This window comes from Talpa occidentalis, unplaced genomic scaffold (assembly GCF_014898055.3).
Source record: "Talpa occidentalis isolate TD23 unplaced genomic scaffold, MPIMG_talOcc4v2.1 talOcc4.9, whole genome shotgun sequence".
NCBI lineage: Eukaryota > Metazoa > Chordata > Mammalia > Eulipotyphla > Talpidae > Talpa > Talpa occidentalis.
In genome coordinates, this window is record NW_023605305.1 from 52,752,440 (window position 1) to 52,769,003 (window position 16,564).

Consider the following 16,564-nt stretch of genomic DNA (forward strand, 5'->3'; position numbering starts at 1 on the left):
TCCACTCATTTTCTAAGTTTTAGAAAGACACATTATAGGAGAATTATCTTACTGCTTGATTGTTTTTCTTTCCCCTAATAACATTTCTCTTTATCCTAAGTAGACTTGATTCCATAGACATTAGGCAGCCACTGAAGGTTTTTTTATTTATTTATCCATTTATTTATTTATTTTTCACATCACTGTTCATTTTTAGACAATATTTGCTCCCCCCAGACCCAGGTGCAGTCCCCATAGAATTTCCTTCACCAATGCATCCGTACACAGAGGGAGGAGCACAGGGGACTGTGCTCCCACTCCCTTTCTTCACAAAATGTTTCTTAGATCAGGTGGGAGGAATGGATTGGATGTAAAATATGTCTTAAACTAAGGTATTGGATGTTTATTTAAAAAGCAAGAGAGAGAAAGGGTAATAATCATATTTTCCAGTAACTGATTAGATACATGGACAGGGAAATTTGAAGAGAATTTCAGGTTCTCTATCTTGATCACAAAGTAAACGGTGAAGTTATCACTGAGGATAGGAATACAGGAAAAAAATATTTGGGAGGAATTGTGCTGAGTTTGGTTTAGAATATAACAAAATCAAGGAGTCAGTGCTGTATACACAATCTCCCAAAGGATCACTAGAATTTGGTTGAGTTCTTAAAATCCAAAGTGATATTTTTTAAATAATTATCAGATTTTTATCACTTTATATTGGAATCCATTTAGTGGTTCTTCATGGTCGCAAGAATATAGTTTGACACAGGAGGCTTCATGTTCTAATCCTTCTCTTCTCTAATCCTTCTCTCCACTGTACCATGTCACAATAATGGGGCTATAGTCATCCTGAAATATTTCAGTTCCCAAACTGTGGCACAATCTCTGTCTTTCTGGCCTCCTTATAGGTTGGTTACTTTACTTTGCTTATAAGTCCATTACATACACATCCACTCCTGGCTACTCTTTACTATCTACCTTCCATTAGTTCTTCAGTCTCAAGTGACATGCAGTCTTCTCTAGAAAAACTATCCTGAGCCCTTTTTACTAAGAGAAGAAACTCTCCAGATGTGCTCACATGTGCTTACCTCTATCAAAACACTTATTAAACTATACTCAATGTTTTCACTTGTACAACTCTCCTCTGAACTATAATTTACAGGCCTCCCTGGTGGTGCAGGCGATTGAGCGCTGCACTGAAAAGCTGTCCACAGCCTCTGCAGCATGAGTTCGATCCCTGCCTGCCAGCGAGAATCCCACATGGCACGGCAGACTGTCTTGCCCGCTTCTCCCCTCAGCAGTGTATTCCATCAGTCTGCCTGTTCTGTTCCCCACTCTGTCTCTGGTGAATCCTCTTACCCTCCCCCACATCTGGCCTGTACCCCAGCTCTTGTATAAATAAAATAAATCTTAAAAAACAAAAACTGTAATTTACCTTGGAATAAGGATTCTGCCTTGTTCACCGTCGTGTTCCAATATCTAACATGGTGATTGGAGCACACCTTATTGCAAGACTTTTAATACCTATAAAGTAGAGACATTGTTATTTTTTTTTTTTTTTTTTTTTTTTTTTTTTTTTAAATATTAAATTTTATTTTTATATTCCCCCATACAATTGCAAACGCCCCATTCTGACCCCAATCCTTCCCCTCCCGCCCCCACCCCCCAAAAAGTGTCTCTGGTTCATAGTTTTTTGTTGATTTTGATTTTCACTTTCTTATATTCATTTTCCTGGTCCCTTATTTAAGTTTTCTAGATTCCTGCTATGAGTGAGACCATCCGGTATTTAACTTTTTCTTTTTGGCTTATTTCGCTGAGCATGATCCCTTCCAGTGCCATCCATGTTGCTGCAAATTGCATGTGTTTATCTTTTTTGAATGCTGAGTAATATTCCATGGTGTATATGTACCACATCTTCTTGATCCAGTCATCTATTTTTGGGCATTTGGGTTGTTTCCAAAGCTTAGCTATTGTAAACAGTGCTGCTATAAACATAGGAGTGCAGGTGCTCTTTGGAATTGATGTTTCTGTGTCCTTTGGGTAAATACCTAGGAGTGGAATTGCTGGATCATATGGAAGCTCTATGTTTAGTAGGTCCAGAAATCTCCACACAGCTCTCCATAGTGGTTGGACCAGTTTGCACTCCCACCAACAGTGCACAAGAGTTCCTTTTTCTCCACATCCTCGCCAACATTTGTTGTTGCTAGTTTTTTTAATATGTGCCATTCTCACTGGTGTGAGATGGTATCTCATGGTAGTTTTGATTTGCATTTCCCTGATGACAAGTGATGTTGAACATTTTTTCATATGTCTGTTGGCCATTTGCATTTCCTCTTCAGAGAAGTTTCTTTTTAGCTCTTCTGCCCATTTTTTGACTGGATTATTTTCTTTGTTGTTGCTGAGTCTCATCAGCTCTTTGCAGATTTTTGTGATCAGTCCTTTATCATTAGTGTTGGGTGCAAAAATGTTCTCCCAGTTGGTGGGGTTTCTCTTTGTTTTTGTTATTGTCTCTTTTGCTGTGCAGAAGCTCTTTAATTTGATGTAGTCCCAGCTGTTTATCTTTCTCTTCACTATCACTGCTTTGGGTGATGTGTCTGTAAAGAGAGACATTGTTATTTTAATACACTTTCAAATTGATGAGATTACCAGTGCAAATGCTGCCATCTTTGATTGTGGGGCACTGTGAAACTAATATCTGGTTATAGAAAGGAAATTGGTTTCTTTTGCTCAATTCTGACTTCTCGGAATGTCAATTTTAGTGATTGTGGTCTCTGCACAATGGTTGTGCTGGTATGTCGTGGAATGAAATTTGACCAAAAAAATCATGGACGCATTGATATAGGGTAAGCAGTTCAAGAGGAGGAGAGAAATTTATTCATAGGCCAGGTTGTCAGGGATACAAGACCCACTGCAGTCAGGAGAACATGACACCTGTACTTGTCGTCTTTGTTTACTTGATGTAGGGTTAAAAGGGAATATCTCCCCACGTGAATCAGACTGTCATAAGTAAGGCAGCCTAAAGTTCTCTAATCTAAAAGTATTAATTTCATTAAAATTGATAAAGTAAACAAGACATACATTTTAAATAGCTTAATAAAGTCTAAAATCATTAAAGTGTCCTAATATATTATAATAACATTAATTTATTCAAATGTGCAACTAAAGATAGATACCCCTTGGGGCTAAGACAGTGATGCATGATATTCTTCAGTCTGTTCCTAGGAATAAATGATATCATATTGTTTTCAAGCCTTAACTACTTAGCAACACAATAAACCAATAGGTTGCTATAGCAGCATGTTCACATAAATTTTCTTTTCTCTCTGGTTTCTACCAGTTCCTCCTCCTCCTTTTTACTTTTATTTTTTTTTAATCTACCCTGCACATCTGTGAAAAGACTAGATGAGGTTGATAATGTGCATGTAATTGATACTGAGTTTGGCACATCTTGAAATCATGATGCCATGATCTTTTCAGTCACTCTCCTAGATCTTTTCTTTAAAAATAATTTCCTGTATGCTCAATATTTAATATTTTGCTGCCATCGGAGAGGAAATGTATCTGTTCTGTCTCAGAAAAAGACACTATTATTGAACAATAATAACACCTATCATATATCTAGTGCCTACTGCTTTTGACATATATATGCATAGATATAACATTTTTACATTTAACATTTTGAAAACCATTCTTATATAAATACATTGATATTGGTTTCATTTTTCCTTTTCACAGATGAAAATTCTAAGAATTACATAAATGTAAATACATAATTCCTTCAGGCAAGCATGCAGTAATTATTCTATATTTATTAAGCTCCCAGCACACATGCTTAAAATAAAATGGACAGAACTGGCCAGGAACCTTGCCCTAATAGAATCATACTCTAATGAGAAATATAGCCAATTATCAAAAATCACACAATTATATGAAAACTTACAACTTAAACAGTTTTCAAAGAGAAATAGTTGATATTTAATAATGATTTGACCAAGTGAGAGAGAACACAATATCTCTATAGCATCACTAGTGCTTGAACTTCAGAGAAAATTTTAGACTTACTTTAAAATATTACTTTCTTCACTAGCTAGTATTTTTTCTATGATTCTTACATAATTTGCTTGTGTACCATGGGAGAAATTCACTACCAACTGCATATGAACCCATGGGAAGAAAAACAAACAGTAATTGGCACTATAGGGCTATGTGTTGTTGGACGGTAGTTTGAGAAAGGATAAAGCAATACCCATTTCATGCTTCTCATCTCGGGACTGTGAGTTACCTAAAAGGCTGACTCCCTTGAAGGCTGAACAAAAGTGCTGTAAGAGGCTGTACTGATGGGCATGACTAAGCCTTAAAGAGACTATAAAGAAGCTTCTGGTCAGAGAAATTTCCAAATAACCAACTGCACTAACCACTACATTTTTGTTTTACCTGTTATCCATTAAATCCATTTCATGGATTGAACTGAACTGTCCTGCTTTGGCTACCACATGACACTTGGTTATTTTGCCCCATTCTTTTTATTCCCTGAATGGACTTCATTTCCTTGACCCTTTCACGGTTTTAAATTTGTCATTCCAAACTCAAATCCAATATGGTGTCTTCTACTAGCACCATTTGCTACTTTGAGATGATAGCAATAGTCAAAAGACCTGAAAATGAATTTTTGTTCTGCTATTTATCAGGTGGTAGATGATGAATTAACTTCAATTTCCTAAATTTTTTTATCTGTAAAATGGAATTAATAACACTTCATAGGGGTTATATGAAGATTAGTTGATATATATCTAAAAGTGCTTAAATGTTTTCTGAATGTCAGTTTCCTACAATCTCAACATAAAGTTTTTTGTACAGTGTTGAAAAATTTTGATGCTGGATTACTTCAGTCGTAAATGTGTTAAGAAAAGCTAACATTTCCCAAAAACATAGAGCATTCTTGCTCACATTGAAAAACCTAGATATAAAGCCATGATCCAAAGTCAAAAAATATGTAAACTAGTGTGCTGTCATTGAGAGAGGTATAGCTGCTCCATTTTTTTTTTTTCCAAACTTAACAATCAGTGCGCTACATGGTCAGTTTTGCTAATGTGAATTTTCTATGGGCTCCTGTGACCATTCTAGGTAGCCTCTAGCTTAGAGAGGTTATGATCACAAAATCTGTGGACATTTCATGAGTCAGAAATATAAATATTCTTAGTTATCCAATTTGCTACTTCTGACAGACACTTGAAAATATAAGCGATTATTCTCTTTCAGAACTAGTTAGATGGTCAAACTATGTCACTTATAAGTGGCCAACATCTGCTGACAAAGAAGCAACTCACAGATTTTTAAGGCATTAACAAGAAGCAAAAGAAAGAAGTCAGGGCAGTGGCCCTCCATGTATTCTTTAGTTTCTTTGGACTAAGAAACTAAGTACAGACCAGGTAGCTTATAAAAATAAAAAAAAAAAAAGCAGAAATTTATGTCATAATTCTGAAGCCAGGAAATCCAAGATCAGAGTGCTAGCACCATGGTTTGGTAAGGATCATCTTCTAAGTCAGAGACTTCTTTTTATAATCTTTCATAGCAGATAGCACTAGGGATCTCTCTAGACACTCCTTTGCAAATTTCCATCCTTGTGACTTTTAAACATCACCCAAAGTGCCATTACCTTTGGGAATTATGATTTCAACTTATGAATCAGGTAAAAGGACACAAAAATTCAGATCATAGGCATATGAGATAAACTATTATTGGCAGAGGATGGAGGACAGCAGGATCTACAGTAATAAAAGGATCTTATACCCGCAATATGAATGGATCTTGAAGGGATTATGCTAAACAAAATAAGTCAAAAGGAGAAAGACAGCTATCGTATGATTTTACTTATATGTGTGATGCTGAGAACCCAAACAAAAGGTCAAAGACAAACCTTGAAAACTGACCATGGAGCTGGACTATCAAGGAAGAAAGGGAAAAGGGAGTGGGGAAGATGAGAGGGAAAAAACACAGATACTGTTATAATGAACTATGGGTGCTTTAGTGATAGGAGAATTGTGAGGAAATCATATACAGTCCCAAAATTAACAATGATGCAGGGGAAAGAAATGTCAGAAATGACACATTTTAACACTAGTATAACAGAATTTGTTTCCCTCTCATTGGGGGGTGAACTATAAGAAAGCATCTCTTATTCTATAATTTAAGTCAATATAAAGCTGCCTCTCTCAATAGTTGAAAGAGTTAAAACTTTTGGAAAAAGAAAGTATTGCAAATAGGGCAATATTCTCTCATTGTATTGCAAGCTGTATTGTAAACTAGTCTATGAATTGCCACTTTCTGATTTCCCTTCACTGATGAACAGAAGTCTGGTTTCAAACAAGTCTGGGATGCATTGTAAAATCAGTGGGGTCAAATTCATTTTGTGACAAACTCCTATGTGAGTACTTGAAGATTTTAAGAATTCTTCAGAATAGGGCCTCCCCGGTGGCGCAGTGTGTTGAGCTCAGTGCTGTGAAGCTGTCTGCAGCCTCTGCAGCACTAGTTCAATCCCTGCTGGCTGCAGAGATACCCACATGGAGCAGCAGACCTCTCCTGTCATGCCCGCTGCTCCCCTCAGCAGTGTATTTCAGTCAGTCTGCCTGTTCTGTTCCTGACTCTGTCTCTGGTGAATCCTCTCACCCTCCCATGCCTCTGGCCTGTACCCTAGCTCTTGTATAAATAAATAAAATCTTTAAAAAAAAAGATTTTAAAAAAAGAATTCCTCAGAATAACAATTCAATTTGTCAAATATTTGCATTTATTAATAAAAATTCTCTGTACAGAAAATATATCCAACCTTACTGGAATAAAACTATTTCATAAGGAAAAATGTGCCATCAATTAAATACTCTATGATTACATGTTTTTTATTCAAGGAGTATAATTACAGTAAAACCAATCATTATGGTGGTTCTATGTGTGGCTCGTTCCTATATCCAGTAACAAAGCATAGTATGTCAAGATGAAAACATATGACTAAATTACTCTCTGTGTTAGACACCTCTTTATATATTTGATTTTTGTCTCCAGCTTTGATCTTCTCACGGCCTCTAAAAGTCTTCAAAGACTATGTGTTACCTAGTTTAGTCCTTAAGCATGTAATGTAGAGTTTATCTTTGTAGCACTGTGATAACTGTTTTCAGGATTGATTTATAGTAGGGAACGCCACTCCTCTTCCAGAATCCCTAAAGAAAAGTCAAAAAAGTACATCCACCAGAGATGTATACCATGTTAGACATCACTTTCCCTCAAGGTTAGCTTTGTAAAATCTGCCCCAGCCACCATCTTAGAGAGGATAGCTGCTGAAATGGTATTTGAGAAGTCAGTACTTCTAAAAATCCCAATTATTCAACTATCATAGAAAGTAAGCTTTGGACCTCTCCAGTAATCTCAGAGAGGTAGCTTCCTTTAGAGGAAAGAAAATCTCCCCCCCCCCCCAGTAAGATACTTGTTTTTTTTTTTTTTTTTTTTAATTGTCATAACAGCCTGCCAGGATGATCAGAGCAGCAGAAGTTGAAGCACTAATGTGCCACTCCGAAAAGGATGCACATAGCACTACTGGCCAGAACCAAAAATGACCTACCCCTTCCAGCCATGGATATACTGCATGATTTAGCAACATCTGAGGCTTTGCCTTCAGATTCATTAAAGGTAGAAAATTGGAAGCCAACTCAGAAAGACAGTGATAAGGAGCATAACATAAGCAAGCAGTGCCATGAAGTAACTGAACAAACACCCTTGAGATTTTCTTCCCAAAAATCTAGCCAAATAAAGAGCCTAACTACTTTCTTCTCAATTCTTTACCAGCAAAATGAATCTTGTCTTTGGTGATAGGACATGATGGGGATTTTATAATCTAGGGAGTTACTAAGTCCTTGGAGACTATACTGTCACCATAGTATAGATTTGGGCAAATTGATTTGAGTCATAATGCTGAAGCTTTCAGAAGTATGAAACTGATTTTTTAAAAAAATATACAAAATATACTATTGGCTAAATTGGTTAAAAATTGGTTAAAAATACTATTAATTCAGGAAAATATGTAAATGTCAATATGGGAATTTAGCATATTTGTTTATACATTTGCAATATGAGGCAGAGGAGTAAACACTGCCCATTATCTTCATGTCCAATTTTCTTGTTTCCGAGTTTGAGATCATTAGGTCCACTGATCAAGTTAAAGTTTTTAAATGTTTATTCAACTCAAAGTTTTATTAATCTGATTAAATTTTGAGTTTTAGATAGATCAAATTCAACTATTACATGAAATAGTACTAAAACTGGAACACATTATAAAGGAAAACCTATCATACCATTTGAGCTCATATAGCCCATAGTATGATCAGCACATCTTTTTCACAATAAACTTTAGAGTTAGGGAGAAGTTATTATCTGGCTGGCATCCTCATAATAGCAGGCTTCATGTTTAGAGAGGGATTTCTTAAAGGGGTCACTTAAGGAGACTTACCTTTCCCTATGTCACGAGAGTATCAATTGAATTCCATTGACCTATGATCTATTTATTCTAAAACTAGAATTTATTAATTATGATGTAGGATTCGATATAAAATAAAGTATGACCATATGGCCCAATCTTATGAGGAACTTAAAGCAATTCAATTTATTTGGATTGAAAAGAATTGTGTGCATGGAAACTGCTTAGAGAGATCAATATAAAAGTGTGGTTTTGTTTTATACATTCCATAAAAATTTGGATAAAAGGATGTGGATAGAAAGAGGAGAGTCATTTAAGGAACATTAGAGAACGAGAGATAGGCTTAGGACAGACCTAAATGGGGAAAGAAGAATCTGGCTGACAGAGATTAAAAGGCATCATAAGGGATCAGAGGGAGGGAGGGAGGAGCACAGAGGACTGAGGTGATGGTGCATGGGTGCATTAGTGAAGGAAATTCTATGGGGCCTACACCCGGCGTGGGGGGAAGCACGTATTGTTTTAAAATGAACAAAGATGTAAAAAATAATTAAAAGGCATGGTCCCCATTGGGTACAGATTCGGGGGGATGGGGAGTGAAGCAGGAATGGGTGTAGCATGCACTGAGAACGATAAAGCCATGCCAGTCCATTTGAGGGTGAGGGCTTCTGCCGTTAAATGTGAGAGATTGTTGAGTAATAAGGATGTAATCAGATAAAATGGAATCCCATATTGAGGCCTGAAAACGTTAAGGACTTTCCCAGGCACATTCCTAAAATCTACAGAGAAGAGACTCAACTTTAAATGCACTTCTCAATAGTGTACTGCTGTCTTTTTGTAGGTTTAACAGCAAGTCATTTGTCTGGGTTGTACTTGGTGGCAGTAAAATGATGTTCAACCTGGACTCAGTACCATCCTATCTCTAATGTATGGTTAACTTTCATGGGAGTTATTCAATAATAACTATATGAAATGGCCTACTCACCTTAGCAGCTGCCTAGCAAGTTATCAGTTTGTGTTTTTACATTTACACCGACTGACTTGATATTAACAGATGAATCGCCATTACTCTGATGTGTTTAATTTTCTAAAATACAAAACAATGTAAAAATAGGACATATGGATAGAAAAGCTTAGTTTGTTATGTAGCATGCATAATCCCATAGAAACACCTATAACTGTCCTACAACCTTTACTCCCCAATCACTACTAATTAAAGGAAAAATATAATTGTACCATTATCACACTATATGCTGACATTAGTGTGGCCAAAACTTTTAAGTGTTGCCACTACAACCCCATCTGTGATGAAAATGATATAACAAATATTTACCTAGAATTTATTTTGTCTTCCAGGCTCTTCAATGGCCAACAAGGAATTATTATTCAGAATTTTAGCACAAGATCCATTCTCACTGTTACCAACGTGACACAGGAGCATTTCGGCAACTATACTTGTGTGGCTGCCAACAAGCTAGGCACAACCAATGCGAGCCTGCCTCTCAACCGTAAGTAACAGCGTCGCCAAAATGCTTCCAGTCAGGGCTTCTTGGCTCCTGTCTGTGGCTAGAGCTAAAACCTAAGAATGGCGTGTTCATTTTAGAACACAACCTGATGTGACATGTCCTATCCAGAGGAAATGTGGCCCCCAAATCAAATGGATCTTGAGAATCCCTATAGAAGTCTCCACATGCTTAAGAAATATCTTAGAGCTAAAATAATATCAACTTAGAAATACCTCTGACTGAAGGTGGTTTTGTTTCCTTTTTTGTTTTGTTTCTTTTTAAAATTGTGTTATATTATCTTGAAGCAGAAATGAATTTGGGTTGGTTTCTTGTAGCTGATTTTCTTTAGCCTTTCATCTTGTAATAGCAAGAATTCCATTTGCCTTAGGTAAAATGAAGCACTAAATAAATTATCATGGACCAAATATTTATTCATAAAGAAATTATATATATGCAAAACTGTATTTTTAAATACAACTTAAGGTTTGTTTAAATGAACATAATATTATTAATGTGTCTTAGTATCCATGGACTAGAATTGAAAAAAGAAGAGCAACACAGGATTAGCTAAAGGGAGATACACCTGTGCTCCTACAAATAGCTTTTGTGCTTTTTATAAACTGAATAATCAAAACATTGTTTCAACCATAAAATATTTCTAATCTTGAAATGAAACTTTTCAAAGAAGATGGAAAATACATTGTCATTTCAGTTCCCAAAACTATCTGAATCATCATAGTTAATGTTTTTGTAGTAATGTTTTACAGTAACATGATCACATCCAATTTGCAGAATTGGGGGTGGGATGTATAATATTCTGATTACTTAAATATATGTTATGATAAGAATTTACATAGTTTATAAGCTTTGAATTATGATTTAAGAACATCTGATGTCAAAATATATCAGTTTGTTGTTAATAGAAAAATAATCCTTTAAAATGATTTGTTCTGTATTCACCTTTAAAGCATCATATCATTTATTATTTCAGCTTAATACTGAGTATTTCTTAGTACCCCCACTTTGAAATAAAAATTTTATTCGCCATGCAGTAACCATAGTAAAATATACTTGCTTGAGTTCTTCCATGAGGATGATTTATTTAGTGTAATTATTAGTATTATGTCACTGAAAATATTGTAGAACAGTGTGAATTTCAATTTAATATAAATATTGGTATATTTATATTTCTTTGGTATATTATTACCATTCCAAATAGCTTAAGTATTTAAGAATATGAAGGAATAAATGAATTAAAAAGGGAAAGTAAAGAAAAATGTAAAACTTTATAATACACTAATTTTTTGCTATTTAAATTTCTAAATTACATTCTGATTTCAAAACAAGCACTAATGAATACAACAAATTAGGAACAAATGTCACTTATTTAAATGTTTGCTGTACTCTGACGACTTTAGCATGATCATCCAGAAACAATGCACTGCTGAAAAGGCTTTATATATGTTGAGGTGTTACAAAATCCTCATGCATTTAGTTAATTTGTTAAATACATAATATGCTAATGATATCTATAATTACAAAGAAATGTCTGTATATTAGCATTTTTGATAGACCTCATCTGAATCTCTTATTGCACCACCATTTCTATTTTGTGTGATAATTATTTTCATATATTTTTCTCTTCATCATATTGTGCTTGTTGAGGAGACAGGGTCAACGTTGAATTATTTTATCTCCCATATCTCTAAGCACAATGTCTGCTAGTTAATGAAAGCAATCAGTAAATCTTTAGTGATAATTCAATGTTGAATAAGTGATTGAATGGATAGTGAAGAAATGAATGAATGAACTGGGTTTTATCTATAGAATCTGTATTTGTAATCTCTAGATATATACAATTTAATAGCAATTACAAATAATAGAAATGTTAGCTTACTTTGAACCAGATCCCTTTATAATCTTTTCATATGAATTTGTTCATTTAATTCTCATACAGTCCCAAATGGTAAATTCTACAATTTCCTTTGTACAAATGAGGAAGTTAAGATAGACATTTCAAATTTGGTTTCAGTCAAATTGGTAATAAGTGACAAAGCAAAAATTGGAATCTCAACAGTCTGGCTTCAGAGTCCAAGCTTTACTATATTTCATTGTCTCACAGTATGAGCATAAAACCATCAATCGAGTGAGAGAGGATTGTATCAGTTGCAATAAATTTTTCAAAAGATAAATCTCTACGTATAACATATTGCCCTTTTTGTGGTTTTTATCAACTTTTCTTCAATAATTTAGAGTGTTATTCTTCAATATATAAATGCTTGTTTTTAAATAAATGTTTAAATATAAAGAACATAAACCAGATATCAATTATAAGTGTATAAAAGATGAATGGGGTCCAAGCTTGACTAAAACTATTAAAAATTAGACCCAGGGACATTTAAAAACACATTTTGGTGGGATTGCAGTTCTCTATGGAATAGTATAGTTATCCAGGACAGGCAGTGTGAATCTGCAAACTATTTCTGGGATAAAGCTGCCTAAAGTTTTTAAGATGCTATCTGGGTGCAGTGATGTGTCCCTTGATAAAAACTCTTGTTCTATCTTCTCAAGATCGATGAATGGGAGGGTTTTCAACCTTTAAACTGATCAAAGACTGAAAGCCATCCTAGGCTGATGGGATATTGGCATGTGACCTAATCAAGAATTTTTAAAAAATCTGTTACTTAAGATCAGCCATTCCTATAGTTAGGGATTGTGTAAAGCTAACTGATCAATCTTCTCATCCAGGAGAAAGGAATTAGATTTTGAAGAGTCTGCCATCTCTGTACATGATGATATTTGGAAGATGCTATGAGTAAGAACACTCGTATGCCTTCATGATTTGTGTCCCTGAATAATTAATACAATCAAGGACAGGGTGATCAGAAATGTGAGTTCCTAGTGTATGTTTATACATAGCAAACATTCAAACCTGCTGGTAATACTTTTCCAAAAGAGTTTTAAGTCACATAAGAACCAGGTTCCCAACCATATCTACTTAATATAAATGCTGATATCATTGCAATCTATGCCAAGTTTGTAATAACCTATATTTCTCAGGCCATCAAGAAGACTAAAAACATATAGACTTTGCAATAAATAAGACCATCCAAAAAGGAATGCAGAATTTTTTTTTTGTGTGAGTATGTGTGTGTGTGTGTTTGTGTGTGTGTTTCATGTAAAGGGAGTACAGAAGACTTTGGTGTGAATCCCAGTTTTACCATAACACATAAGTGCAACTTTTAATAAATTACTTAAGTGCCAAGAACTCAGTTAATTCATTTATAAAACAGGGGCAATAATAATAACTCGGTATAAACACTGAATGCTATGATGAATGTAAAGCACTCATCACAGCCTAGATCAAAGTAAATATTCAGTAAATGTTAACCATTGTTATTATATCATATTCCCATGAATACTCAGTTCATTTCAAAAAACTCTACAGACATGGCTTGTTTAGTAACTGACTGCCCAATACATTATTGAGGGTTTAATTGATAAACTGTCCCTAGTGAATGTGTGAGAAGGCATACACATTTAAAATAATGTCTCAATTTAGCTCATAACTCAACCTCATCTATTGCTCCGTGCATGAACTAGACTTCATGGCACTAATTCCAGATTAAATGTGGTGTTTGAAGCATAGGAATTCAGACATCTGGAAAATTTAATGAATAAAAAGCAATGTGCTCTATTTTGAGGCACAGATAACTCATTCAGTAAGCAACATTCATTTGTGCATTGCACATTGCTTACAATGTACAAAGCATTGTGCTAGGTATTGGAGAGAAAAAGAACAATAGAACTGGAACTTCATCATAAAGAATTCTCAAACAAGTGAGAGGGACAAGAAACAGGCAGCTGTAATGCAATTTACTCAGGGGCACCATATACTGGAGCAGAGAAGAAGCTCATAATCCAGTCTCAGGGATCACGAAAGGACTGTCATCAAGGACTAGAGTAGGTAATAGCACTACATGAATTATAACTAAGATATGATTCAAAATTCCATTTTAGCCATCATTGTCCCATTTTCAGAGACAGAATTCTGCAGATTTTATTCAACAATTATGTGCACAGCATAGAGTGGCATAAATAAGAGAATGATCAACTCAGTTGACTCAGGGCAAGCTCTTAAGAAGATGACCCTTGAACTAAAGATGTGATAGAGTATGGCATTAGTGGTGATGATGATGAGGAGTAGGAGGATGAGAGAAGGGACAAATGAGATATTCTAGTATGGAACAGCTCATCTAAAGACAATATAGTATAAAACAATCTGATACATTTGAAAACATAATAGTAACTTAATGTGGTTGGAGGTAAAGAGAGTATTAAGGGATGAGGTTCAATAAGTTGATAAAATTAGGAAAGGCTATAGGTATTAGACTTATATTAGTAAATGTAAAACAAGATAATTGCATAAAAATAGAAGATGAGAAAGTTGAGAATTGAGATGTAATTAGGAGCTAGGGGAGTTTAATTGTAGACATTTATCAGTTGGAGGCAGTGTCCAGTAGACAGCTGGATATGATATCCAGAATGGAATATGATTTAGAAGGTATCAGAATGGAGGTGGTAGTTTTATCCAGAGAGTAAATAAGATATTTCATAAAGGCCATGTAGAATGAAAAGATGAGCAAGAACTGAAATCCCAAATAAAGTCAAAATCAAAGAGTGAGCTGAGGAAGAGCAGCAGTCTGTAAAAGCATGCAGATTCAGTGTCTATAGAGATGACAGAAGGATCGGTCACTACTGTAGTAGCCACAAGAGGAGACCAGTTCAAGAAGAGGGAGGATCAGCAGTGTCCAACAGTGTCCAGTGCCTCATCAGGACAGACAAATCTAAAACTCAACCGTTGTCTGACAATAAGTTGTTGCTGATCTTTGCCAAAGCAGTTTTTGCAGAAAACTGAGTGTCAAATCCATGTGGCTGTGCATTAAGTTTATGTTTATTTTTCTTTAAAGATTTATTTATTTATTTATACAAGCACTGGGTACAGTCAGAAGTGCGGGAGGGTGAGAGAATTCACCAGAGCCGTAGCGGGGAGCAGAGCAGGCAGACTGACGAAGCAATACACTGCTGAGGGGAGCAACCGGTGGTGGCAGGAGAGGTCTGCGCTCCATGTGGGACCCTCGCCCGGCGGTCAGGGATGGAACCGGCGCTGCAGAGGCTGCTGGCAGCTTCGCAACCCAGCGCTCAACCGCTGCGCCACCAGGGGAGGCACTGTGCATTAAGTTTAAATAAGCAGTTGAGGAAACAGAAAACTGTGTAGTAAAATATATTCTATAGGCTAGGCTATGAAAGGAAGAACACGGGCCGATGGTCTGCTTTGATACCTTAGCAGCTAGAGGGATTTGGACTTGTTTTCTGATTAATAGATATAAATGGTTACGTGTACTATCAAAACTTCTTAACCGGCAAATAGGCAGAACCTCAGTCTATAGTAAATTTACTTGCTATGCTTCTTGGTTTTCTACATGCTTCCCTCAATCTTTGTTTGCTTCTTTTCTTAAGTTGTTATGGGATCCCAAAAGGACAAGAAAAAGTTTTGATTAATATGATGTAATCTTAACCTCTTTGCCTTCCACTGCCCATGGACTTCAGATTGCAATTGTAAGAGCAACTATAATTCTCAGTAGAGATGTACTAACTGCATCAATAGAATTACTTCAAATAAAGAGTATATAATTTGTCAATAAAGGAAAAGCAAAATTTATGGGGGGAAATCCATAGAAAAGTTAGTGTATAATCAGTCCTTCATCTTCAACATTATCTGACCATAAATTCTTTTTAATTTTTTTTATTGCAGTAATGGTGCATTAAAACATATAAGTTTCAGGTGTTTATCATTGCCAATCAATATTTGCATATATTACATTTTCTACTAAAAGCCCACTTCTATTCATTACCATACTATTGACCCTTTTAACCTGACTTTCTTCTGAAATAAATTTCCATTTTAAAAGTGTGTGTGTGTGTGAGAGAGAGAGAGAGAGAAAGAGAGAGAGAGATATTCTACAGACACTATAGATCAACCTCTGGGAATATATGCTTTAAAAAACTTAGTAATGAATAATAGTATACCAACTAGTTATTGAAAAAAATACCTGTTAAGTAAAAAGTTTGGAGTTCAGAATTATATGGGATTTAATTGTTGTTTTTCAACCATGATTTTGTTTCTAGAACATGAGCAACTGAAGAGATAATTCCTGAGATCTCTAAGTCTTCATAAAAAATATAAACTGGATGGTCTCATCCTGCCATCTATGGGTCCAATTCATCAAATGTACATTATCATTGATCAGTAACTTAGTAACCAATAAAAGTCATTTCTAAGTAGGATGCATTGTATATGATTCATGTCTCATTTTCACAAAATAGCAGGTATTCATTATAGGACACATATGAAAAGACTCACCATCTAAAGGTAAATAAGGAAAGATAATTAGGAAATAAAGAAATTAGAACTAGAAGAAGAAATCTTAGCTACACGAAGTGTCCAAATTCATACAGCTTTGGTTTAATACAAACTGCTCTTGAGACCTAGTATATGAAAATATTTGAGACAATTTTGGCTGTACTATTAACAGAGTCTTTGCTCATGTTGCCAAAT

At 35.3% G+C, this 16,564-nt stretch overlaps 1 protein-coding gene across 5 annotated transcripts in view; it reads left to right on the forward strand.

The window, feature by feature from the left end:
- NEGR1 (neuronal growth regulator 1) overlaps nucleotides 1-16,564 on the forward strand; it is a 788,184-nt gene that overhangs the window by 611,305 nt on the left and 160,315 nt on the right. For all 5 annotated transcript variants that reach the window (XM_054691007.1, XM_054691009.1, XM_054691008.1 and 2 more), the window contains exon 6: nucleotides 9,797-9,948. In XM_054691007.1, coding sequence (XP_054546982.1) covers nucleotides 9,797-9,948 — 152 coding nt within the window. The remainder of the gene's footprint in view (nucleotides 1-9,796; nucleotides 9,949-16,564) is intronic.